General features: G+C 42.1%; 1 protein-coding gene across 4 annotated transcripts; it reads right to left on the bottom strand.

Moving 5' to 3' along the window:
- Positions 1-219: 219 nt before the first annotated feature.
- LOC111867783 (nascent polypeptide-associated complex subunit alpha, muscle-specific form) lies at positions 220-25,801 on the bottom strand. 4 transcript variants are annotated; one of them, XM_023857935.2, is made up of 10 exons: positions 25,700-25,801; positions 23,201-23,771; positions 14,401-15,024; positions 13,497-13,697; positions 11,967-12,260; positions 11,286-11,876; positions 10,200-10,351; positions 6,054-6,331; positions 5,530-5,690; positions 220-1,410 (listed from the first exon to the last, which is right to left on the bottom strand). In XM_023857935.2, exons 2-10 carry the CDS (start codon positions 23,750-23,752, stop codon positions 1,135-1,137), a joined length of 3,129 nt encoding a protein of 1,042 aa, XP_023713703.1. In that variant the 5' UTR covers positions 23,753-23,771; positions 25,700-25,801; the 3' UTR covers positions 220-1,134. The 4 variants fall into 4 exon arrangements, with proteins under 4 accessions (XP_023713703.1, XP_023713701.1, XP_023713702.1 ...); XM_023857933.2 differs by having other exon boundaries at positions 11,286-12,260; positions 14,401-14,789; positions 14,826-15,024; XM_023857934.2 differs by having other exon boundaries at positions 11,286-12,260; positions 14,401-14,861; positions 14,898-15,024.
- Positions 25,802-26,282: the final 481 nt, after the last annotated feature.

The following is a 26,282-nucleotide window of genomic DNA, read 5'->3' as shown; positions in this document are numbered from 1 at the left end:
GAAACCTTGGGAAACCACAGCTCATCATACAAGCTGTCCTAGGTTTAGTCACATGAAGCTCAGTAGAAAAATTTAGTTGGTTAAAATGTTTAATTGATACTTCATTATCACATTTACTTCACACATAAATTATGTTAAGTATGAATGTAAGATGTATTTTGGACAAGGATAATGGAATGAACTAGCTAAATGTGACATGTGAATTTATGAAAATTTCAATTAAATAGATTTCTAGTATATTTTTGACCTTTGTATGATGGTAATTTAATGTTATATGATTTTTGTTTTTCTTTAATGCCTGTAAAACTGTTTACTTATAAATGTTTTATAGGTAAAAACTTAATACTTTGGAGAAAACAAACGCACATGTTGCACGAACTGCTCACCTCCATCCCCAGTAGCTTGTGCTTAGAAGGTTGGTCAGGCAATAGAGTTATTCAAATGCTTGCTTGTTATTATTTCATTATCTATGTTAGGAAGCAGTTGTAAATAAGAACATAAGATGGCAAAAATTAACGGAAGTGAAAGGTAAGCTGATTCAGGATTGCAACGCCCACGTTACCAAAAGTTCATAGCATACATGCAGATAACACTGTTTCATATGCTGTTCTTCTACCAGGTTCTGAATCTTAGTACAATTGTGGCTGCCCTTCCAGAACTGAAGGTCATAGCATGCACATTCACTGAAGTCACGATTTCAAAGGGCTATAATGCACAACAGAGGTTCACAGTGAAATAACAATGTGACCATGTGTGATGTTGATAGCCACAAAAATGTCCCATTGAAATTTCAGTGAGCTTCATGCTAGTTTTGATTTTGACAAGAAAAATCTCAACAATCCTGCCACAAATCAAAGATCAAACATCCATTTTGTAGACAGTCGCTTTACTGAGAAACTAACTCCACCATGCAGTGACTTCCTTGAAGTGATTCCTTGCCGTTATGAAATCAGAAATGTCAACCCTGTTATCACAAAAGTTCAACGTGAATCCTTGCATTCTATATTTACAGGCCAACAATAATAATTCTGAGTAGAAGGACATGTGCAAAGTTGCATGTTTTCTACATATTTATGAAGCACAGCACCACGTGGAAGAGATTCATTTGTCAGGTGTCACACGGTCAGCACTTGTCTACTTCTTGCCATATCCTTGAGAGAAACCCGGCTTGCTCTCAGTGTCAACATTCCCCAGATCCTGCTGTTGCTGCTGTCTAAGGATTTCATTCAGTTCATTCCTTACAAGTTCATCCACAGGACGACCCAGGATGCTCTCAATCCAGGCAACATCTATCCCACTAAGTACAGTTGGGCTGCTGGGGACATTACAGCCAACATCCCAGCTGTATAGTCCACTCAGCACATGATGGCCATCTCCTTGATCACAGGCAATTGGACCACCCACATCAACCTACACAAAGAAGGATAATTTCTTTTTAATATAATTTCCCTTACCAAATCTCATTTCAACTGAAATCTCAGTGTGCTACACAAAAATATCCCTGAAATTAAATTTTAATCACTTTGTGTTTAGTTTCAGTCTGGTAAACAAAGGATATCACTCGATAAACCCATGCAGACCTATGGGATTACAGACTGACTGACATGCTAATTATATAACCCAGGAGAGTTATTAAGACACATCTACTGCTGGGCTATGATGATGATGTGAATCTACTGGGAGCTAACATAGATACCATAAAGAAAAACACAGAAACTTTAATTAAGCTAGGAAGGAGGTTGGTCTAGAAGTAAACGCAGAGAAAACTAAGCATATGTTGCTGTCTCATGACCAGAATGCAGGGCAAAATCATAATGCACAGATAGCTAACTAATCCTTTGAAAATGTGGCACAGTTCAAATATTTGGGAACGACAGTAACATATCGAAGTTTGAATCAGGTGGAAGTTAAGAAGAGACTGGATTCTGGTAACTCTTGCTACCATTCAGTCCATAACCTTCTGTCTTCCCATCTGCTGCCTAAAAACATAAAAATTAGAATATACAAAACTATAACTTTGCATGTGGGTCTGTTATACGTCGTGTTATATTAGCCAGTGGGCAACGACGTGAACACAGAAGCTGAAAAATTTCCATGTTTAAATAAGTTACCAGGAAACGACTAGTGAAACAGACTGAGGAAACTTAATGTGTGCTCTAGTAATTCATAAAATGTGGAGATTAGTGAGGGCGCTATAATTGCTTGTATTTACAAGTTGTGGGTATAAGAGGACAAAAAATCGTGTCACCAATGCAAATCCTGTCTATAGTCACTAATATACGTGACAACATTTTGAAATGATGGGACCTCTGCTTCCATGTTTCTTAGTTCTATGTGAAGGTACTGATATCCTGTGGGTCCACCAGCTCATATCTGTTCTAATGCCATTTCATCTCCTGTTGCTTCTCCTTGTGTCTTATTTCCAAATCTAACATTTTAACTACTTCATCTTCTATATCTGAGGCTTCTTTATCTCCATACTCTTGCTCTGTTCATCTTGTGTCTCTTCCATTAATAACTTTTCCATCCGATATCTTATTTTCTTTACTGCCCTTAGTGTGGACTGCAGCAAGAATTGGCCACCAGAAGAAAGATGACCCACCGTGCATGAGTGGCACGGGGCAAGGGAAACGTTGTCAGAAGACATTCAACTACGGACAATCTTGAACAAGAAACATGGAAAGGACGGAGGAGAATAGACGCTGGAAAGACCCGGAATGCAACAACGGCATAAGAGACCGAGGCCTATGACAGCAGCTACGAGGCAGCAAGCGAATAAAGAACCAAAGCATGAGACAGCAGCTGCATCTTAAGATCAAGAGGACATCAGATGGGTTCAACAGGGAGGCTTTCGGACTGGAGCTCATGAAACGAGCAGTAGGGATATCCAGTGGGTTGCGCCAAACCAGAAACCGGAGGGTACGGAGGGTTGGCCCTCTTTGAAGCGAAAGAAAAACCTACTAGTAGCATTAGCGTAAGAGGAGGAAAATAAGAGGGAGCACTGGCCACTCCAAGCATTATGACCCCCACTGATGGAAGTTAGAGAGAGAGAGAGAGAGAAAGGAAGAGGAACTTTGGATGATGATGATGAAACATCTGGATCAACTGGCACATTATCATGGAGCTGCTTGAGACAAGCAGCCTTAAGGAGTAGCAGATAAACGGTTGGAGAATAGTTGCCGCAAGAGGAGCCAAACCACAAGAAGACACAACCAGTTGGAATCCACACATCCAACGATACAACGCACGCAGCCACAAGAGTAGAACACATCATAAGACACAATATACACACAACATTAGAAACATAAGAAGAACGACCCCCATGTGGATGATTAATAATACACATGAATTTTAAAAATATGACATATATGACAATGGCTCAATAAACACATTCGCATGAATATGCGACAGTGGAAACTGTGTTCACTGTGGGCTATGCTATAACTAGTTGCTAGGTGACTTAATACTGCTGACAACAGAAGAGAGTGTTTTCTATGTGGTCCACGCCATGACCACTGCTATGCAACAGCTCAGTACACAAACCTCCAGAACAGACTGTTTTCTGTGCAGTCCGTGCTGCGGCTATATAACGAGAGCTGTGAGCTGAAAGTTTAGAGTGATAATGACAGTTCAGTGACAGTGAGAGCGAACTAGAACTAGGAGTGGAGAGTTCAAGTTCAGGTTCAAGATAAAATTAGTTCATTGCAGTTACGAATGACAGAACCAGTTCAGAGCAGAATTCCTGAGTTACAAGTGAATAATAGCAGTGAAAGTACACGAACAGAGGCAAGAGGAAACCTGTAGTGCTGGACAGAAGGCTCAGCTAAGAAACAGAAGATATATTAATCAGGTTGCATTGTGTGGAAGACTTTATTTTTGAGTAATTGTAATTTTAATTGTAATCAACTTATCCAATAAATTGCTTCATCTAATCTGGAACCCATTAACTTCTTATTGTGTTAGCAGGATACATGACAAAAAATAACTTTCAATTTTTATCAACACTTTGATTGTCTAGTGGAATATGAAATATGTAATCGATTTGTGTAATTTTCTTCGTAAGCAAAGTGACAATTTTATTAATTAAAATCAAGTAATAAAAATGAGCTAGCTATTAAACAATAAATATAGAGTTGCTGATCTCAAAAATTTATTTTTATTGTGAACAAAAGGGAGATCTGAAATAAACATTTACAGTTGTGCATTGGTAGCTAAGTATGTGTAGTGAAGCTTCTGTAAGCTGAAATATGAAGCAGATTGAGTGGTACGGAATTGACATCTAGTGAATTTGTTAGGAGATGCATACAGTAGAAAGTCCATGACTTCAATGGTTATTTTATAAACTGACAGCCAACACACTGTTCTGCCATCACACCTTCTGACTTTTAAAATATCTGCATTTCACCTTCTAAAAACTTATTTTGTTTATGAGAGGAGAACAGAATATAGCTATTATGCTTGAAACTGAGGACACTGTGTCTTGATGAACAAGAACCTTCTCTGATTAAGGTCGGGGAAGGAAGGATGAAAGAAGACTGTGTACCCAGAAAGACTGTGGGTCAATGCAAGATACTCTGTACAAAAAAAATGGAAATGTAAGATAGTTAAACCCGAGGGTAAGCCTCTGGCAGAACTGTCTAACTTTTGCCAACCTCCCACCTGAATCAGTAATGGATGAGGACAGTATATCTTAGCAAATCAGAGAGAAGAAAAATTATCCTAAATCATGAACAAACGAGAATATGCAAGAGTGGCTTATAACATGTCATGAAACCATTAAAGAGGATATGTTAAAGAAAGATTAATGGATCTTGTGAATAGCATCTGATGGGAATATGAAATATGCAACACTGATGAAATATCTAAGGAAATGAGGCATGCAGTTCTCCAATTACTTCCATATCATTATGAACTGAATCCTGTTGAGCTTGTGTGGGCTGAAGAAAAAATGATATTTCCATGAGTACAGCAACTTTTCAACTTCCAGAATAAAAAGATTAATTCATGAAGGATTCCATACTGTAAGTATTGAGATGTGGAATAACTATACTAAACATGTCAGGGTAGCAGAAACTGCCATTTCAAAAGCTGATGAAAATCAGGACAACATAAAGCCATTCATCATTCAACTTGGTGAAAACAGTTCACTGTCTCATGACTGACTTCATGAAGCAACTGATTAGCATAATGGTGATGATTAAGTGATGAAAACTGTATAGAAACAAGACCAAAATAATATGGTAGAAGGCCTGGAGACAATATTCCACTTCTGACATCTTTTCCTTGTTCTCCTTTGTACAGATGGGATAACACCTTTGTAACAATTTGTACAGGTAGGTCACATAACAGCAATCTTGCAGTTGATGATATGGTAAGAGAGGCCTGTTTCCAGATACTGTGCTAAATTAGCTTGCATTTTGACGGTACAAAGACAGCTTGCATTCTGCTGTTGTGTCATAATATTGTTGTCTATTTCTATTGTCAGCTTCTACGATAAGGGTATGAATCACACAGATTCCAATCACCCACCTTGCATAAATCTTGTGACTGTGCAGTTGGTAAAGCACATTGGAAGGATGGGTTTAAAATGAAGTAGCGTCCCAGGTGAGTCTGTCGGAGGATATCCTCACATGTTGAGTGAGGGATCAGCCTCACAGGTACTTGGTGGAGAATGCTGCCAGGAACATTTCCTGTAACAAGACAATAATTTGTTAGTTAGGGCGTATGCTTATGGTATTATTATGTCCGTGGCTGCGTTCATCCCCAATAATAACTTCCGTACCTAATTATTTATTCTCATAGTGATTTGTATAAATTCTGTGTCACATGAAGTCAACTGATCTTCATATTTCTTGATCTGGTAGCAATTGTAACAACATGATGGTCATAAAAATTGTAGCAGAATGATAAATGTGCCCTTTAACACTGTCATTGCTTTGCATTACTGTGAGGGCCTTGTACCAAAAATGATCATACTCATAAACATTTCAGCAGTAGATGCATAACTGTTCATCTACCAGTTGCCATTTTTGGGCTCAAGTCTTGTTCCATACCTTGCAAAGCCTTCTTGCCCCAGCCAGTAGCAATACACGTGCGCTGGAACTGTGTCACATCCTGGTCTTTAGGCGGCAGGCAGATCTTGTCAATGTGATCATCAAACTTCAGCTGTTTGCCCAGAATAAGCACAGCTAAGTCATTGAAAAAGGAACCAGCATCAAAACTTGGATGCCGGGCAATGGCAGCCACTTGAACCACCTGTATGGGCTTTGGCTGATCACTGGAAAGGAGTCGCCATGCTCCAACCTCAACAACTATGTCACTGGACTCCAAACTGGATAACAAAACAGATTTTTTCGTTGGACAATCATTTTTATTGTAGTAGGCGAAATGTGCACCAAGAGATACTTATCCACAATATTACAGTCAACAAACTTCCAATCTGAGAGAACTGTAGTTCACATGGCAGTGACATCAAAGATTACTCTCCCTTGGGATGTTATGCCATGCGGTCTGGTAGCTATCTCCCAGTATTTTGAAGGAACCTGCTGCAGGGCAGAAGAATAAGCCATGCAGGAGGCAACCCTGCAGAAGGAGGTAGCTATTTCCTCCAAAACACTGATACCAAACTACATGTCATCACATTCCATAAGACAGGAAACTTCCTCCACGAGTCATAAGAATGTGAGAACTCAAGGAATATGTCATCATTTTCTAATTGCATGGCTGTTATTAGCATGAAGCTTAAAGAAAGACATCTTTCAGATAAACAGTGTAAGGATTAAGATATTAATCAGAATACATGGAAAATATTAATGGCCCATGTCAGTTATTATTAGGAAAATGAGAACAGCTCAGTTTTCAACTTTGCATCTATCAACACGATTCCTTGATCTGTCACTGATTTAGCCACTGCTTATGTGCACTTTAATTTATATTACATGTTAACTTTTTGATTAATATGCTTCTTTGTATAATATTACATTGCCAGATAACAGCTCTGTAAACATGATACCTTCCAATATAGTGGAGCAAGTTGTGTTTTCCGTGTGTCTGGTAGCTGGCACAGGAGTGCCAGTAGGTGGCCATCACGTGCCATGTGTTCCCTGCATGTCCGTCAGATTGTGGATGTGCCGTGATGTCACACAGTGGGGATGGATCACGTGATATGTGTTTACTGTTGGTCGCTGTCAGTCCCTCGGCTACATAAGTGAGGAGAGTTCAGTTGAGGGCAGTAAAGAGAGAAACAGCAGCTGTGGAAGCATGCAAGTGAGTGAATTGGAACTAGTGAAAACTAATGGAAATAGACTGAGAAGATTTGAGTGGAAAGACCGGGAGGATTCAGCACAAGGGCAAGAATGGAGCATGAATTGTGAAGATGGAGTACAGATTAGGACAGAGGAGTACAGAGTGATTAAAGACAAGAAGCCTTCATAGTGATTTGAAGTGAGTGTGTCTGTGTTGAGATCCGTTGCTAGGAGATGGCTAATGGAAACAGAGAATCCTAGTGCGTGTGCATCTGCGAACTGTAAATTGTGTAAATCAGCAAGAGCACTATATTTATTTCTAATTAAGAGAGGTTGTAACCGGAGTGCCAATAAATCCAATCATCTGAACTGAAACCTGTCATTTCATCATGTGTACCACCCTACATGTGACAATATATAATATGAAAGTGGTGTTAGTTAATTTGAATTAACCCCTGCAAAAGTGTCCAGGATGGCTTGGTTTCATGTTTTGCAAAATTTTACCTGCCAGCAATTTTGTGTTCTCTTTATTATGCGGATAGGTCATTACAATGTAAATGTCATGTGTTCTTGCGAATGGGGTGTTGGTTTATCGATTTCAGTGAATGTTTTGAAAAACTGAAATTAAATGTGCCGAATTAGAGTCTCCTATATGTAATTTAAGAGTATCTGCTAGCCTTCTATGTCCAATCAATGACATAGTTCTGCTTGTAAAAGAAGCCTACATTGGTTCACTGAATAAATTCATTCAATAATAATTCTATAAAGTTACAATGACAACAGTACTTATCAGCACTAGTCTAATTGCCAAGCTAAATATGCCCATGCATTTAGGATTTGTGTCTCACAGCAGTGGTTATAAAGAGTTTTATGTTTTTGGCTAAATGCCATAAAGTCCGTTGAATGTCAACCAACATTTTGAAGAAACATATCACCTCCACCTTCAGGCCTAAAGAGTAAGCCAAGTAAGAAACCAGTGTGAAACATGCTTCCCTTGCCAGCTGCTTCACGCTGGTTATAATGTATCCCAAAAAAAAACATCACTTCATGCCAATCAGGTTATTACAGCATTGGTTTTTCAGCTTGTGGTCTTCTGGTTTGTGACATCTTGTAGGTGGATACAGACTTCAATCCTGAAATTGTAAGCTGCATATTCCTCCAAAATATGTGTCTGAAGCGCATATCTATCATTTACAGTGATTATACTTGAACTTTCTTTTTATGCTGTTTCATCCTGTAGCATAAACTATGACTGGTACATGTACGAGTAACTTCTTTATTGAGTTTCATTAATGGGTTACATGTTTCAACAGCAAATGTTTCACCACCACAAATATCTGATACAAAGCATACTGAAATTGTGCATGATATTTGTACATGCTTATATTTTATCATTCAAAAAAAAAAAGTAAAGCTATCCCTGTACCAGGCCGTGAAAGCCCATAGGGTTGTGAGACATTGAGGGTCCCACACTATCTAGACAATTGGCTCATAGATGGCGGTAAGGTTGTCAGCCTTATGCGCCGGCCGTGCTTTACTCCCCAGGAAAATTATTTGATTAATTCCTGGTACTCATTTTTGTTAGAGGCTGAGTAAATGCCAGGGCATAGTGCAGCTGGAAGGGTTAGGTCAACTGAAAAAAATCCAATGACCTCATCGGGACTTGAACCCGCGACCTTCCGGCTTGTAGCATAGCTCTTCAACCAACTACACTACCACATGCCCCCTATATTTTATCATTACATGCTAAAAAGTATTTACCTTTTGGGCATTGGGCATTTATTGGGCATTGCCTTAGCACACAAACTGTCTGTTTATTAGAAAGTGAAGTACAACAAAAAACTGAATTCTCCTCAAGAACTCTTAGCTGTCATGTTTATGGTGTGTGTTACTTTCCTACACTGTGAATACTACATAGCCAGGAGTACAACACCTAGGAAAAGAAAGGGAGTTCAGTTTTATTATATTGTGCACACAGTTTAAGTAAATAGATTGTTCATTTTGTAAGAAACCAAAGTGGATTCATTTAGGTAAATTCATTCTTAACCTTTGAAGATAAGGTAACAATGTGTATATGTTAGAATGGCATATTGTATTCCCCTGTAACATACTTAGAGCCAGAGATTTATACACAAATAGCTGGGTCTGAGTGTGATGAATTCAACACTGAAACATGTAACCCATTAATATAGTGAAGACACTATATGCTGTGTTGACTGAATGAAATATATTGTGTCAATCATGCATGAATATATGTATTTTGCAAGCATTAGATTGAATTCTGTTCTTTTACACACTACATCAGCTCATGGCAACACAAGTGAAGCAAGGACCAAATGAAATCTAACCCCCCCAGTACCAACATTTAAGGAAATAGATCATTTCGAAAAAGAGGATGAACCCCCTGTGACTTGTAACCAAATGTCTTACTTCTGTTGGTAGAAATGCAGTTTACCCTTGAGTTCAGGGGGATTGAGGCATCAGTAAACTTATCTGTGACCTCTATAATTCTTGGGTCAATTGCATAGATGGATGGGTCCTCCAGGACTTTTTCTGTGGAGGCAGCCAGAATATTTCCTTACATTCTCGCATTCAAAGAAGAAGTTGTTGACAAATTTACAGCAATTTTTGTCAATGTGGTTTGTCAAAAGTTTTGGTATTCAGGATATAAGAACACATTTGTCAACAATAATTTTAATTTGTAGCACTCATAATTCTCCTTTGAATTTTGATTTCCAGGAAGTGGAGGGGACAGATGCTTGGTGAATAAAAGAAATACAGAAGAATATAAGAAGATTAAGTAGGGGAGGAAAAGGGGAAGGAAAATTGATATCCATCTCTTTTAATTTTCTGGGAAAATAGAATCCTTAAGTGATATAATATGAGATATGATTACAAGCTGTCTGTGTTGTCAGAACCAGAATGAAATATTCATACATTGTTCAGAATACTCACTTGTGAAGGCAATTTGCAGCTGTGATCACAGCCTTGTCTGAGATAACTGCAGCACTGCAGAGTGCGCTCTGGTTTGAATTTGATAAGACCAGTGCTTGCCATGGAAACTCGCCAAATCCTGAATCTGTATCACCCAAGCCTTGTCGTGACACCTAAAGCGACACAGCCATCCATCCATATCAGCAACCAGAATTCCAAAATTCTAATGGAAATTGAGACCATCTCCCCACCATATTCATTCTTGTTTAATTTAGTTGCTGTGTCCAAGATGTAATGTCTTCATTGGTTGCATCCTGTTGTGTGTTTCAGACATATATATATATCTGACATAATTCCGAAATGTAATGGTTATATTCCATATACCAGTATGTGACAATATTCTAAAAGTCGTCAGTGTTATCGTAAAATGCAAACAGTATATATATTTTTGTCTCTTTAGATCCCCTGTCAGGATATCATATTCTAGAACAATATTAGTCTGAAGGGCACATTTAAGATTTAAATAGTAACACGGCATTAGCCCTGAAGATTTTTATAAAGATGATGAGTTAGAATCAGGCCAACATTAAGAATATTATGCTCTTATCTAATGTGAGATAGTCCAGCAATTAAAAAAAATCTGAACACATCTAATATTAGATGTGGATATTCTTTTTTTTTTAAATTCGCTTAGTGGGGGGTGGAGTCCAACCGGGTTCACTCGGCACAGCGACCACTGATTGACCTACTGTAGCCTGCCCCAGGTGATTATGATGATGGAGGATTTGGTGGAATAAAGTTTGGCAGGGGAAACCGAAGTACTCGGAGAAAACCCACCCCAGCGCCACTTTGTCCACCACAAATCCCACTTCAATAGACCCGGGATCGAACCCGGGAAGCCAGCGAATAACCGCTTGAGCTATGGCGTGGCCTTGATGTGGAGGTTACCTCTTGTTCAAATAAATCTCTCTTATTAACTGAGTCTGATACGAAAATTATATTCCAGTATAATTTTGCAGTTCACACATAATCTGGATTTGGTAGGAAATCATGTGTCTAAATTCTCCTCAGAGCGCTAAGATAAGATCTGACTGTTACTGAGCTTACCTGTCTCCTGATCCCACACTCTACTCCTGGTTGGGGATAACCTGTTGATGGTCTGGATGGAAAACTTGACTCAGGCCGAGGCACTGGGAAGTGTGACTGAGATCCTGGATGAGGGAGAGGTTGAGGAGATGTGGGTCGGGTGAACAGTGGTTGAGGCTGTGTTGGTTGTGGTTTAGGATGTACTGACTTGACTGGTTTTGGATATGTTGGGGGTTGTGCACTGGGTATAGGCTGTGAGGGTTGTGGAGTTGGTTGAGGGAATGGCTCATGACTTGGTTTTGATTGTGGATATGGTTGAGGAGATGGCTCAGGAAATTGTTGAGGGGAAGATGGCAGATATTGTGGGAATGGTTGAGGAGATGGTTGAGGGGCTGGTTGAGGAGATGATGGAGATGGTTGAGGGAACGGTTGAGGGGATGATGGAACATGCTGTGGGAATGGTTGGGGAGATGATGGAACATGCTGTGGGAATGGTTGAGGAGATGATGGAACATGCTGTGGGAATGGTTGAGGGGATGATGGAACATGCTGTGGGAATGGTTGAGGAGATGATGGAGACGGTTGAGGGGATGATGGAACATGCTGTGGGAAAGGTTGAGGAGAGGATGGGGAGTACTGGGGATATGACTGTGTTGGAACATGAGGAAGTGGTTCTGCAGATGATGGGATATGTTGTGGGAATGGTTGGGGAGATGATGGAACATGCTGTGGGAATGGTTGAGGAGATGATGGAACATGTTGTGGGAAAGGTTGAGGAGAGGATGGGGCTACGTGAAGGAATGGCTGAGGAGAGGATGAAGCTGGTTGTGGTAATGGCTGAAAAACTGGCTTTGGCTGAGGATAACCAATACTAGGCTTCTTAACAGGTTTCTGAGAGAGTGGAGTGCTTCCAGAAATAAATGTTTCACCAGGGAATGCAGACTGGTGATTGGAACAGCAGATTCCTGATGCCCCATCAAGTGGTACTCTGCAACTCTGAAATTCAAAATATTGATGTAGTATCATTGAAAAAATGGAAAACACTCGTTGCGAATATAGGAAATAATTCCAGTATGAGGTGAATACGCAGGGTATAACTTCAAGTTCCCACAAATCCAAGGGTGTATTCTAAATACAGAAAAAAAGAAGAAACTTCACATCAACATGAGCCTTCCTGAATCTCATTTCCAGCCACAGCAACCCCAACAGTAGGACCACCTACCATGCCAACACAGTTCCCTACAAGGACTACATGCTCCGGGCGCCACATCCATTTTCCCGCTCGCCTGAACATATGAACATCAATTTTCGCGAGGGGGGAGTGATGTGGGAACCCCCACATACTAACATGCAGCTTTGTCTGTCTAACAGACAGCATTCAACTTCTGCTCAAGCCAAGTCAATGTCACATTGCGGCCAGTGCTTGTATTTATACAGCACTCGATGTCCAGCCCACCTGCAGATCAAGATGTGTGCTAGCCAATCAGCGCTCACAATTGCAACTGCAACTTTAGCTCTGCCCAACAAGCATGGTATAAAAGGCGGAACTCAAAGCTCGCTATCATGAGTTCTTCGATCATCCTCACTGCGATAAAGACAGCTAACACAGCTACTCTGACGTCATGAAGCAGCAACAGCTCTCCAGCAACCGTGCCGAGAGAACAGCTCTGTTATCGCCCATACCATAGGCAGATGTTCCTACCGGCGCACGCAGCACCACATCACCAGCCAGCCAGACCAGCTGGTTTGCTACAAAGCAGCAAGTGCTACTAGCGCAAGCATAGCTGAACAAACGGTCCTTTTCAGGGCCCACAAACTTTTTAGTGTTTGTCTGTTAGACCAGCGACATCCCACACCTCCATGTTTGAAAAAGGATTACAGGTTACCTTGCCAAATATATCATTTAGTATTGTGAGATTTGTTGAGAATGACCTAATGTTGTTACCTTCCTCAACAAGAACACTGAAAAAGTCAGTAGTGTGACTGTATTGAAGCAAACACAATTTAATTCACGGGTATTATTACGTCTGTGACACAGTCTTCCTGTTCCATTCACTCTCAGCTGTTATTCAGCCTTGTAAAGAAATCAGTTGTAAGTGGTCTACCCACAGTATCCCCTTTTACTCAATTCTAGCATCATGACTAGGCCACCATTCCCTTTCCCTTCCCAGCCCCTGCACTGGTTATTCAAAGTGTACCTACTCAGACAAAATAATGTGCATTCTGCCTCACCTTAGCTGGCTGGATCTTGTACTGGTTGCCACACTGGTATGGGTGCAGACATGAGGCCGCAGCACCACACTCATCCTGCTGGTGTTGGTGCTGGTGGCCATCCTCAGTATTTTTCATCATCATGCCACCTGGCCAGGGATCCTTGTAGTTGGGATCTCGACAACATTTTCCAATAGCACCAGTGTCAGGATCAGCACATTCCTGAAGTGTTACAAGCACTGTCAGAGCAAAATGTGCAGTGCACATGATTGTTGCATGTATCATTATCGTCTTGTTAAATTCTTAGATGTATACACGTGTCTCACTATATATGATTATATGATTCACTAACTAAACTACCTTCCTGCTAATAGAAATTGAAGTTTCAGCAAAGGGGTTATTGAAGCTCAGTTCTGCAACCAAAGCCATTTCAGTTTCATTCCCATCCACTCAGTCTGCTTCTTGATATAGATTTTAATATCATCTCACCTTTGTCTTGGTCTGGTGTCCCTTTCCACTAGTGTCTGTATTAGCATGCATTTCTTATGCTCCCCCCCCTCCCTCCCAAGATAAATATCTACCTCACTGCTATATCCATGATTGGAGTACGCTAACAATACCTCTTGGACCTTGTTCTAAGTAAAGGATATGCGAGTAGATGTGACTAGCAGCCCACCAGAGCAGGAATTTATACACCCACCTTCTAAAGACAAAAACAGAGCCCATTAAAAAACTGTGGATTTACATTCAAAGAACTAGTATGATAGACATAGTTAAAATATTCAGTCTTAAACACTCTGTTGCAACACTGTCAATAACTTTAAATTTGTAGTCAATAACATATGAGCTGTAATTTCAGGACAGTATAGGAAAACACGTGTTAATGAAGAATGTGCTGACAATATACAGTTTGACATGTGCTCACCGACAAGGGAACTCTGTTCTCATACTGTTCCCTGGTGAGTGTGACAGGATGATCTGCCATGACGCCGTCTGCAGTGCAGTATGTTTCAGGAACACACTTCAAAGCCGCTGCACAGCCTGGATGTGGTGTAGTGTTGAGTGGTCCCGTGTATGGGCTTGGATTGGGCGTTGGAGTCACAGGCTGTCTAGTGCTATCATAAATTGATCCTCCTATTGGTACTCCATAAGTGCCAGGAACTGGCCGACCAAAATTGTTGCTTGGAGCATATGTCACTGACGGGATGCTGGCACTTGGACGCTGAACTTCGCTGACTGGGAAGGATGGTTTTGACGGAGGTGGAACATGAATAAGTCCAGGCTGGTTTGGACTGGGACTGATATGTATTAATCCTGGCTGAGATGAGGAAGGGGTGACATGGACCAAACCTGGCTGAGATGAGGAAGGGGTGACATGGACCAAACCTGGCTGAGATGAGGAAGGGGTGACATGGACCAAACCTGGCTGTGAAGGAACCACATTTCCACCACAGCTGCTACCCGAACCATAATTGTCACAACTAGATGGTTTTTCAGGTCCAGCAGGGAGACGACAGCAGACCTCTGAGGCAGCATTGCAGTACTGTATCTGCAAGACAATCACAACTGTCAGCATATGCTATTCCTTAACCACATGCTCAACTTAAGCCATTAATGTTTTAGCTTTTAGCCATTTAAACACCATTTCTGCCCATAAAATTTGATGTGGGGACATTTAATAGTGTGATTCAGTACAGCTACTGAAGGTTTACTGAACCTGATGTCCAAGTAATATATTACATTCAGGAGATGAACTATAGGTATGAGCTCAGGAAAGTGTCATTTTGGGCTGTAATTCACAATAAGTTACTGATTAAACAACAAAAGTGTACTAAATGTCAGCACATTTTGGTGCCTTGGATGCTCACTCTCATATGACAGGCAGGAACATGAGGTAAAGGAATTTTTAACAGTTAAAAATGGTATGCCTCATTAAATAAATTTTGGGCTGTACAATGTGCAGAAAGAGATAAAACAAAACTTTATATAGCTCTAGTTTTACAAGCACTCTCAAACTGAACCGAATTACTGACAATTAAAGCTAAAGGCTAAATCAAAATCTTGAACAGCTTTCAGGCAGCGTGTCACATTGCTCCCTCCCTAAGGTTGTTCTTCCCAAACAGCCTAACAATACTTCCCTTTCTTTCATTTCCGAGTGTTCCTGCTTGCAGCATCTTCTGTTCTGTTCTGTTCATCTTCCGAGCGCCACATCCACCCCCTCCTTCAAGGGTGCTCGTCCTGAGCAGCTCCGTGGTAGACTTCCAGTCACTTCATGTTCTCGTCATTGCCCACAATTTTTTCTTTTCTCTCTTTCTCATTCTTACTCTTGCTGGGGAGGCCAGTGCTCTTACATTACCGGATCCTCCTCTGTTTCCTGCTTCTTTTTGGTTTTGGATGGGGGCTCGACCCTCCACAAAGTGCCATCCTTGTTCTGTCGCTCCGGAGGGCGCTGATACATCCACAGCGTCGAGTTTCTCACCTTCCGCAACCCGCTGAACATCCCGGTTGCTTTCTTCACGAATTCCAGCTCTAGGGTCTTGTAGGCCGTTCCTATTCTTCCCAGAGGTGATAGCTGTCTTGAGCTCCACCCTCCGATATCGGTCACGGTTGCCCTCTTCTTTCTCTTGTATAGCGGCCGCTTGCCGCCTCGGTCCTTAATTCCACTTTTGCATGCTGGTCTTCGCTGATGTCTCCTCCCAAGGGTCCCTTCTTTCGGGGCTCCTTGTACCACATTGTCCCTGGCCCGAAATTTCCCGACGGCGTTTTCCTTGCTTCGTGCCGCTTTCGTATGGCGGGTCGTCCCTCTACGGGCGAAGGCCAGTCTCTTCTGGGATCCAAAATTTTCCCATGTCGTCTGCCTGCGGGCGGCAGCCAATTTGTTTCGGCACCCATCCTTGCCCTGGGTCCGTTCTTTCGGCTTTCCTCGCCGCTCTGCAGCTAACTTCCGGTCCCTACGCCTCTTTTTCGGTCCTCCGATCGGCATCATTTCGGCGTCTTCTTTAGAGACCTCGTACTGTTGTGCCGCAGCAGGTTTCGTGTCCACTGTGCCTCCATCATTTCTTGGCAGGCCATTTTCTCGTCGTCTCTTTCAGCTTCGATTTCTTCCCGCGCGGTTTTTCTGTCCGCTTCCGTTCTCTTGTCTCGCATGGCTCTTGTTCTTGCGACCATTTCTCCTTGCAAGGCTTTATTTCCTCTCGGTCGGCTCTCATTTCGGCCAGCATTTGTTTTGGGTTGGCTTCCGCATTTGACTGGTTGGCGTCCATCCTGGCCAACAGACGCTCCATCACTTGTTCCAGATCCGTGATGTGGCGTCTTCCCTCTGATCTGTGCGTTGTTCTGTTCCAGAATCCTAGCCTATCCCACTTCTTATACCAGTTGTCACGTGTTTCCTAGGCAACGCGACAAGAAAATTTACGTGGGACTCGGATTTGGACGAATATTTATTGGACACTCACTCTTAACACTCGCAAATGCAATTATTCACACTTATAAAGTCTTCGGACGTTTCTTCTTCAATGTTACAACACTCTTGCACCGCTATTCTCGGTGAAGTGTCTGCTGCTCGGAGCTCAACTATCCTTAGCTCTCGTCGGATACGAAGTAACTTCCGCTCCAAGTCCAAGTCACATTGTGACTGACTATCAGTCAGTCAGTAAGTCTTGGTGTCGAGCCCCATTACTGTTTGGCATTTATGGTCTTGTTCTTGTGGGGCGCCCTCTCTGACGAGAGGACGGGTCTGCCTTTTGTATATGATGCTGGCCCTTGCCAGCGCAGTCTTTCTCGGGTCTGAGTCCCTTGGAACTCACGACCATATTTTACTGTCTCAGATTTGAGACTTCCATTTTCGTCGCCTCCTACGACTCTCAGGGTGACGGTGGAGGTATTCGATCCCGCCTCCACACGGGGGCTCTGGTGAACTTCTGCTCTATCCGGATATGAACTGTTATATCATGCACTCGGACTGAATAGAGAGCACCTTGTCGAAGGGTTCATTTCGTCCGCTGCTATGCAACGACTCTTGTTGCCGCGGGAATACGTGTCTACCTCAGACGATTCGTTTGTAACGGCGGAGAATCCACTGTTATACTTTCATTTCCTGGCTAACGATTTCCTAGGCATCGCTGCCTAAGAATTGCTAGCTGTTGACTAGTGATGGACGTCTTATAGTCCTGCTTTCAGGCAGCACGTCACAATATTCTTAAGTAAAATTTCTGAGACAAATGGCAGAACTTGGGTTGACCATGCAAGAAATAAATACAAATTTAAGGTCTGGGCTTCAGTTCGTCATGTACGGTCCTGACGTCACTGAACACCACCGCACTGTCTTTTTGCTCTACTCTTGTCACTACCAACACTGGACTCACTGTTTCTGTCCACCCCACAGCTTCACAACACACGAAAGCTGCACGCACAGACTGGTCCCGCAGACGAACTCAACTCGCTAATTCCTTACAGTTTCATTTTGAAAGGGTGTCGCCAGTACCGTGGGCTGCTGGAACGTCTGGAACGGTGTGGAAGCCGGTGGCTGGGGGTGATGAAGTCGAGAAGCTCCCATTGTGAGACGTGCTCCGCTGGTATTTGACCCACACTCCCCCGCGAAACAATATTAAAAGAATTAAAAAAAAACAGACACCAGTCTGCTAGTACCGGTTCTCACGGTCTCTTCGCTTGCTGATTTCTTATTTTTCCTTCTACCCTGAAGATGGAGGCGATGCGTTCCCCCGAAACGTCGGTTAGCACCACATCTACACGGTGCCACATTCCAGAAGACTGCTTTCTTCATGAAGTTTTAATGTCCAATCATGATGAACATTTTGATGAGTATACTTACACGGGTATCTGTCCCAAAATGAAAGCGAATTGCTCAGCTCCAGTCCCCCTTGTAAGAAGTGGGCTGAAGTGTGCGCGCATTTGAAAGAAAACAGTGCCGCATGGAAACAAAATGAAGATTGCTGTACTTCTATTGCGCTTGCCTGGCAGCAACGCATCCGCTGAAAAAGCAATTTCCCGTATAAAGCAGCAGTCTCAGTTTCATGTGGACACAACACAAGCCGTGTACATTCTGCAGAGAGGTCTCAAGCCATCGCAAGGACCTCCTGCTGCCTGTCATAACTGTCTTACAAATCACAATGTTACGTTTTTACATTTAGAGTTGCAGTGCGGAGTCAGGGACCACATCCTGTCACTATATATCACTATTAATTCATTGTTACTGTCCAATAGCAAGAATACAGGGTGTATTGTGTACCATTTAAAGGGCAAGTACTTTCTCCAGTTCCCTCCAATGATTTTAGAATGGCTGCTCACGAAATGCCAGGATGAGAATGTTCACTTTAGATTAAGTGACAATGTTAATAGCTCGTTACCTCCTTGCTACGTGTCAAAGACCCTATCAGTGGGACTACAGGACATGAAGCAACATTCCATGTTAGAATGTGATGCAAAAAGATGATAGAATAGAAACTGGTCATGAGTCAAGGCCGCCAGGTCTGCCCACGTAGCATCACAGCCCACTGTGTCTGCTACATTTCAGCGTACAGTGGCCAGACTGCAAATCTGCGTCTCCCAAAGAGACTGCCTGAAGTAAACAATTTGTAATATTTCAGGGTTTTAAGGGGACGAAGACACATCTTGTGGTCTTCTGGGTTATGGAACCGTCTTGTAGCCTTGTAGGTGGGCACCAAGTTTTGTCTTCAGGGTTTACGTAAGGGCGGCAGCGGTACTACCCCCCGAAATGTTGGTATCCGCTTATATGGCCACAGCAGAGTGTCATAACTGTGAAGACCACAGTAATTAACTTCTCTATCCACCGATCAATAGGTTACTTAACGACCGGTCAGTACATTAGACGGTATAAGTATAGTTAGCAAATAATGCACTGGACACGATGTAGCAGGAAGCCGCCGTCACGCAACCTCCCGATATTTAACTGGAGGGACTCAGCAAAACTACAAAAAGTAACCTCGTCCAGGATATTTCTTCTCCCGGCCGAAATTTGAACCAGGCGCATGTCCACTGAAAGTCAGATGGGTTGGCCCTTCAGATACCTTGCTGAATAATATGGAAGAATTAACTCTTGATATCACGGTGGTTACTATGTATACCACTTGCATCATCATTAAATAATTCTGCATTTTATGATGGGTCCATTTGGGTTTCGTTTGATTCTCAGAATAAACCGTGACTCTTTCCCTGAACAGCATAACTGGTTGGTTTCCGTTTCCTGCGATGCAAGAGCTCAATGTTTTGTATTTGGGGCTCCAAGGGATCAGCTGCGTCTTCACTTTTCATGGTCTGTCACATTCCTGAACAAGTGATTGTGTTGGTTCAAGCGGTAATATTTCGAGAGGTGATCTGTTCGAATCTCGGTAGGAACACGGACTAACCTCACTGAGGTTACGTATTAGTTTTCGTCAGTCCATGGAGCTAATGCCGGGATAGTGGCTTCCTTACACATTTTTTTTTAATTCAGTTTCATTATTGGACTCTGTAGAGCCTGACTGACAGCCTCGTTACAGCAACTGTCAGCAAATACCAAAATGTACCAAACAGCAGAGGAATCATGAACCGATTCTCTGGTCACATACATACATACATACATACATACATACATACATACATACATACATACACGCGCTCATTACGCCTGTATGCAGGAGGTACTGCTGCTTTGAATCTTGGCCTTGATGCAGGATATACCGACATGTTTTCGCCGTTTTCCTCAGTCTGTCTAGGAAAATGCTGGAATGGAGACTCTACACAATGTTCCATGATTTTTAATCATTGTTTAATTCGGTTTTGCGTAATTACATCTAGAAGGTTGAGTTGGGTACGGCACGAAAAATTGTGTAACGGGAAATGCACACATAATTTTGCTTCGAAAACATCAACGGGCATAGGTCACGTGGGAAGATGAGAATTAGCAAGGCAGCTCCGTCGCGCCCTTTTCCGCTACCGCACGGAGCGGTCACAGAGTCCGTTAGTGCGCGTGCGAACACTAATAACTCGTTTCCTCCAACACCGTGGCGAGGAGTGACGAAGTTAGTGGGTTCACATGGCATGTCCAGGACTTCAGGTGATGTCATCACTAACGAAAGTCGGGTTCAATTCACGTGGGCTGCACGGAAATGGAAAGTACACTCTGTTTACAAACAAACTGTAATTTTCTCTTCCAGTCATAAGATTGTCAAGAAATTTTAAATAAGCATGCCCCCCTCCCGGAATTTTGTAAGAAATCAAATTTGAGAAAAAAGAAAGCAATGAAATATTTAAACAACGAATACATGTTATATTTATAAAATGTAGTCTCATATTCTAAATATTCTAGGGCAAACAGAAAATTAGTCGAAAACGGCTTAATGTAACTCCGTAAACAAGATTTCTGGATTCTCCTAATTGGATATAATTCTGGCAGCGTCGACCAACATTCAGGGGTACAAGTTGGACGATCTGCTTCATCTCAGCCTACCCTATGTCCCTCTTCTTAGGCATGTTGAGCTAGTTTAGACTTTTCTAGAAGACCTTCTCTGAGGTTATGCCTATGTTCCCGGAGCCGCAATGATTACAATGATTCCTGAACAAGGAATAAGGGCAAAGGAACCCTCAGGGTAGACAGTCCCTGTGTGATCCTGAAGTCAGGAACCCCCCCCTTCCCCCACTTCACCCAGATGTGAGTCAGGATTGTTAGACACTCGGTTACAAAATGTAGTGGACCAATTACACATTGCAATTCAATTGTACGCTATTATGCAGCAGAAATATTCGTCCCTGAAAAGTAAAAGCTTGCCAGTGAACCGTAGCTCGAACTCCTTCACTCAGGTCTTTACGCTGCAATGTCTTAGAAAACAGGAACAAAACAAAACAAACTCCGTGGCTTTAGTTCGCAAGCGAACTATACCGACCGAGAGACCGCCACTTGTCGGTGAAGTTAGTGCCAACTTTAGCGGATAGATGGCGTCGCGTGGTTAGCGCAACAAATCTTAACGGCCGTTACAGGAAACTGTCGTAATTAGGGAAAATGTGAAGATGATATCAGGGATGAAACTTGCCATTCACCGGAAGATATTCTTAGAACACGGAATATCACTAAGAAGTGACTGTAACTTGTCAACAACATAACCACTATTCTCTGCGTTCTCAGAATGTGCACAGTGATGCTGGCACACATGAACACATCCCTGCTTTCGTAAACGGCGATGCGAGTTGCTGAGGGAGTATCAGGAGATGGGTGAGTGATGACGTAGGCGGGTATAAGCGGTCATGGCTTTCCACAATTCCATTTCAGGGACTGAGGTAAGCCACTGGAAACTTCAGTTTCATGGTCAGTCTTCGTATTACGATTTGAACCAGTCACATCACAAACACAATGCAGGAGTGCCAACCTCTGGACGGCGACATTCGGTCAGATTTCCGTTCAAAACTGCGCTATATAATTTGTTGCTTTTCATTCTTGTTGAAAGTGGAATTCTCGAATGAATACGTAAGTGAATGGAAGAAGTAGGAAGTGTAACAGTTCTGGCCTGTGCGCCCTCTCATTGCCTACAGATTTTCAGTTCGTGAATGTCAATTTTTCATGTTCTCGTAAAAATAGCGTCAACAAGAGTTCCAGATAAAAATCATTAAAAAAATGAGTACTACATTTTAAACGGGGGCACGCGGTAGCATAGTTGGTTGAGGCACTATGCTACAAGCGGGAAGGTCGCGGGATCGAATCCCGATGAGGTCATTGGATGTTTTCAATTTAACTAATCCTTCCAGCCGCACTATGACCCTAGGGTCGACTCAGCCTTTAACAGAAATGAGTACCAGGAATATTCTTGGAATGTTCTTTGGGGTAAAGGGCGGCCGGCACACAAGGCTAACAACCTTACCGCCATCTATGAGTTGACTGTCTAGAAAATGTGGGAACCTCAACATCTCACAACACTATGGGCCTCCACGGCCTGTTACAGGGATAACTATACTTTTTTACATTTTAAACGTGTATTTTCACTTAATACCTACTAGGCTACAGGCAGAATAACCGGGATTCGATTCCTGTTAGGGGCAAGAGATATTTCACGTCTTCACAGCGTTCAGACCAGCTCTGGGGCCCACCCACCTTCTTATAAAATGCGGAAAATGATACGTACCCCCATGGGTAAAGTGACCGGAGCGTGAAGCTAACAGTTCACCTAAATATAGTTCCGAGGTCAAGAATGGTGAAGCTGTACTCCCTTTATCACATGCCTTCATGGCATGGTGCATAATTACGTAATTAAGTTCAGGGTAAACTACATTGTACATGTATTTCTCCACTCAGTGAACAAGAAATGCCTCAGAGTCCAAATTATGAGAAATATAAACACGTGACTCCGGCAATCCTCGCCTGAGTTTCGAAGACCAGTGTTCAGGGGAGTTCATTCAATTATGTTTGTTTCAAAACTCATAAGAGAAACGGAATAATTTCGGTGAACTTAAAATGTGTGAAGAAAGCAGTCTTCTGGGATGTGGCACTGTGTAGATGTGGTGTTAACCGACGTTTCGAAGGAACGTATCACCTCAATCTTCAGGCTAGAAGGAAAAANTTCCGATAAACATTGAGCTCGATATCTGCGAGAAAGTGCTTCGGTTATTTTTATACGATTGTAATCAGGATGAAAATCTGTTCAACAGTTTCCCGAATGCCACGTGCAGATACAGGACGAAGCTTGTTCCAGTTTTCGTAGCGAATGTAGGCAACGTACCTCTGATCGCACCTGGATGAGTCCCTGTCCATCTTCAACGACAACTCCGTTGACGCAGAGATGTTTCGGAGAGCAGATGTATCCACGCCCACTACAGGTTACTGTCTGGCCTGAAGGGTTTACAGGGGGTGCCCCACCCGGTTTGAGGCCACTCAGAAATGGGTTGCCCTGAATGTTGACGGGTGTTGATCCACAGCCACCAGCCACTCCGGGACCGCAACCACTGGGCTGTGCAGATGAGGGTGGGCTCACACCACTGAAAGGAGAATTGGGGTTCTGCCACCAATATGAGCCTCCTCCCTCTGGAGGGGAAGCCGGTTGGCTGTAGGAGCCGAGGCTGTTATCGGGAACAGGACTGCTAACTGGGTTGATGAATGCCGGTTGGTATTGCTGTCCATCGACGTCCAAACTAGCAATATCTGGTGGCAAGGTGGTCGTCGTTGTAGTGCGATGTTTCTTGCCCTTGTGAGGCAAGGGGCCATAACCCTGGGCCAGACACGGAGGACTACACGCTGAGATAATAAGGATAACAGCTATGTAAAGGGGAGACATTGTGGCTCCTGCTGAACGTCTGCGAAAAAGAAATAATAACACATAACTCGGTGTCCTTATTTTTGTATACCTTACTTATAAGGGACAGAACCTATTGTGCTTAGACCACAACCTTAGACCTGGGAATTCCAAGTACTGGTAAAAGGTATTCGACGCTCGGAGCGGGCATAGCCCTTGCGAAATGGTTAACCGGAAAAATTATCCTTTATTTTCATAAATATCTCCCACTCATCTCATGAGTTGTATCGCTACCTTTTCGGTAATTTTCAGGTGTTAACCAGTTCAGTATTCTGAGTGTTCGGAAGAAGACATTTCTACGTTAAGTCCTTTTATTTTGGCAGTTCCGTACTCTGAAGATAAGTTACAAACTCTTAACTACTATTTTCTGACAACTAAGCATCACATTTCATAATAACTTGAACCTTCATTACAAATAAATTATTAGCTTTCAATAGAATTTGAATACCTTCGCTCTACAAGATAAAAATGTTGCGAATTGATTACAGAAGTTTTGTATTTATTTTAAGTAGAATGGCTTCCAAAGTAATTTGTATGAATATTGACTTCCGAAATTTTCCACAGCTTCAAAAAATCTACAAATATTGCAGTCATACATTTTGATTATATTAATTATTTAATTAATATTTTATATTATAAACCAATAATTAATTTTATAAATAATATGCAGTTGATAAAGTACATATTTTTATAAATATTACATTTATTATAAGTATACAATATGATGGGTGGGGGCCACAGAAGTGGGCCACGAGAAAAGAAAAGTTGAGAACAACTCCTTTAAAAGACACATGACATTTAGGAAGGCAGCTGAGTCACTTGTCTGTTCAGAGAAAACTTAACAGTTTCTTCAAACTTGCATTATTACGTTCACAAAGGGTCACAACTTCTAGGGCTTCTATTGATGAATAAATGTATTGTCTTTTTATGGGGTTTAAATAAAGGCTCATATATGTATGAATTACTGTAGGTCAACCGTTACACAACAAATATACTCGTTTTTAATGATTTACAATTATACTTTTCATTCCTGCTACATGTTTCGGTCGTACAAGACCATCATCAGGCAATTAATATAGGAATACGTACAGTCATTGAACTACCGATATGGACCCATACCAGTGCAACGTGTCATATTATATACTAACAGAAAATTTGCCTCCAGTTGGTATTACAATTAAAAGAGAAGATAAAAAATGAAATATATGCCATATCTCAAGATATATTAGGTGATATAAGTGTTGAACACATTACAGAAATATTAAAAATACTTAATGATATTTTAAATTATTTAACACTATTAAGTACGTGTATGAGAGGTTAAGAACATGTATGCCAAATTAATTCTAAGGTTCCGATGCTACAGTGTGGAACTGGGAATGTTATGTCAATTGTAGATCTTTGTTGTTAGAAGCTTTCTGCGTAGTAAGCCCAGAGACAAGTTTCTGTGACGTACGGGTTGTTAATGTGCGCTGTAATGGATGTGCATATTCCCGATATGTCATTACAGTGATGTCTTGTTTCTTATTTTCATCAGCACTACTTATATCATTAAATTTTTCATTTATATGTGTTCTAATTATCTGTCTTTTAAGAATAATTTTTGTTTCACTAGAGGGGGTTTACCGTAATCTTTTTTTTATTGCTAGTGGGGTGGGACTAAGTCCCTTGTACTGCGGCCACTTCTGGCCTATTGTACCAGCCCCAGCGCCATTTTGTCCACCACAAATCCCACTTGCCCAGACCTGGGCAGCCGAGGTGGGAAGCCAGCGACTAACCGCTTGAGCTATGACGCGGTCTACTGTAATCTTAAAATCACTCTTAAAACCCACAAGATTCGTTCAATTGGTTTACAACCTTACAAAACCTTAAATCTGCGTGTCATGTCCAAGATATAAAATAAAGTTAATAATCCCCTGACGTACTCACACTGTCCACTGCGTTCCTGGGTTTACTAAGGACACAAACACACACGAGTAACCGCTAATTGCAACACTGACATGTACATGCTACAGCCTTCTTCAGTTCACAGGTTGAGTTTATATAGGTAAGGGCGGAGGCGTGGTTTGTTGCTTAGCAACCAATACATACACATACTTCTGAGAACGCACTGAAGGCCACGAGGAGCGGTTTGCAGGCTGTCCGTGGGATTTTCAGCTCCAACCGCGTAAAACGTTCAGGTACTGGAAGCGGCTGTTTTTTCTCTCGGGCCTTAACGTACAGAGTGGGTGAAAAGTTGGTTCTCCGCTAAACTTCTTTAATTATATGTCTATAACATTTAAGGTGAGGGACGAGAGGCCATGCCAAAAAGTACATTTTTAACATCGAATTTAGCTGAAACAATTCCTTTAGTTGCATTTAGTAGGCACCCGCCGTTACAGAGCTCTTACATGTCAAGGTCTGTCCGCTGTAGTCATCACAAAAAAACTCCCGTGGCCTGTAGTCCACAAGCGAACTATACCGACCGAGCGACCGCGGCTTTTCGGCGAAGTTAGTGCCAACTTTAGCGGAT

The sequence above is a fragment of the Cryptotermes secundus genome, unplaced genomic scaffold (genome assembly GCF_002891405.2).
Source record: "Cryptotermes secundus unplaced genomic scaffold, Csec_1.0 scaffold195, whole genome shotgun sequence".
In the NCBI taxonomy this organism is placed as follows: Eukaryota; Metazoa; Arthropoda; class Insecta; order Blattodea; family Kalotermitidae; genus Cryptotermes; species Cryptotermes secundus.
Note: the sequence above shows the minus strand (reverse complement) of the source record. Positions and strands in the feature narration are given on the sequence as shown.

Coding starts and splice junctions, on each gene's coding strand:
- LOC111867783 (XM_023857932.2), bottom strand. CDS start 23,752: ATGTCTCCCCTTTACATAGCTGTTATCCTTATTATCTCAGCGTGTAGT. Junction 10,352..11,285: donor AGTGTGGGATCAGGAGACAG/GTAAGCTCAGTA, acceptor GTGTCGCTTTAG/GTGTCACGACAAGGCTTGGG. Junction 6,332..10,199: donor GCTGCAAATTGCCTTCACAA/GTGAGTATTCTG, acceptor TTTGTTATCCAG/TTTGGAGTCCAGTGACATAG.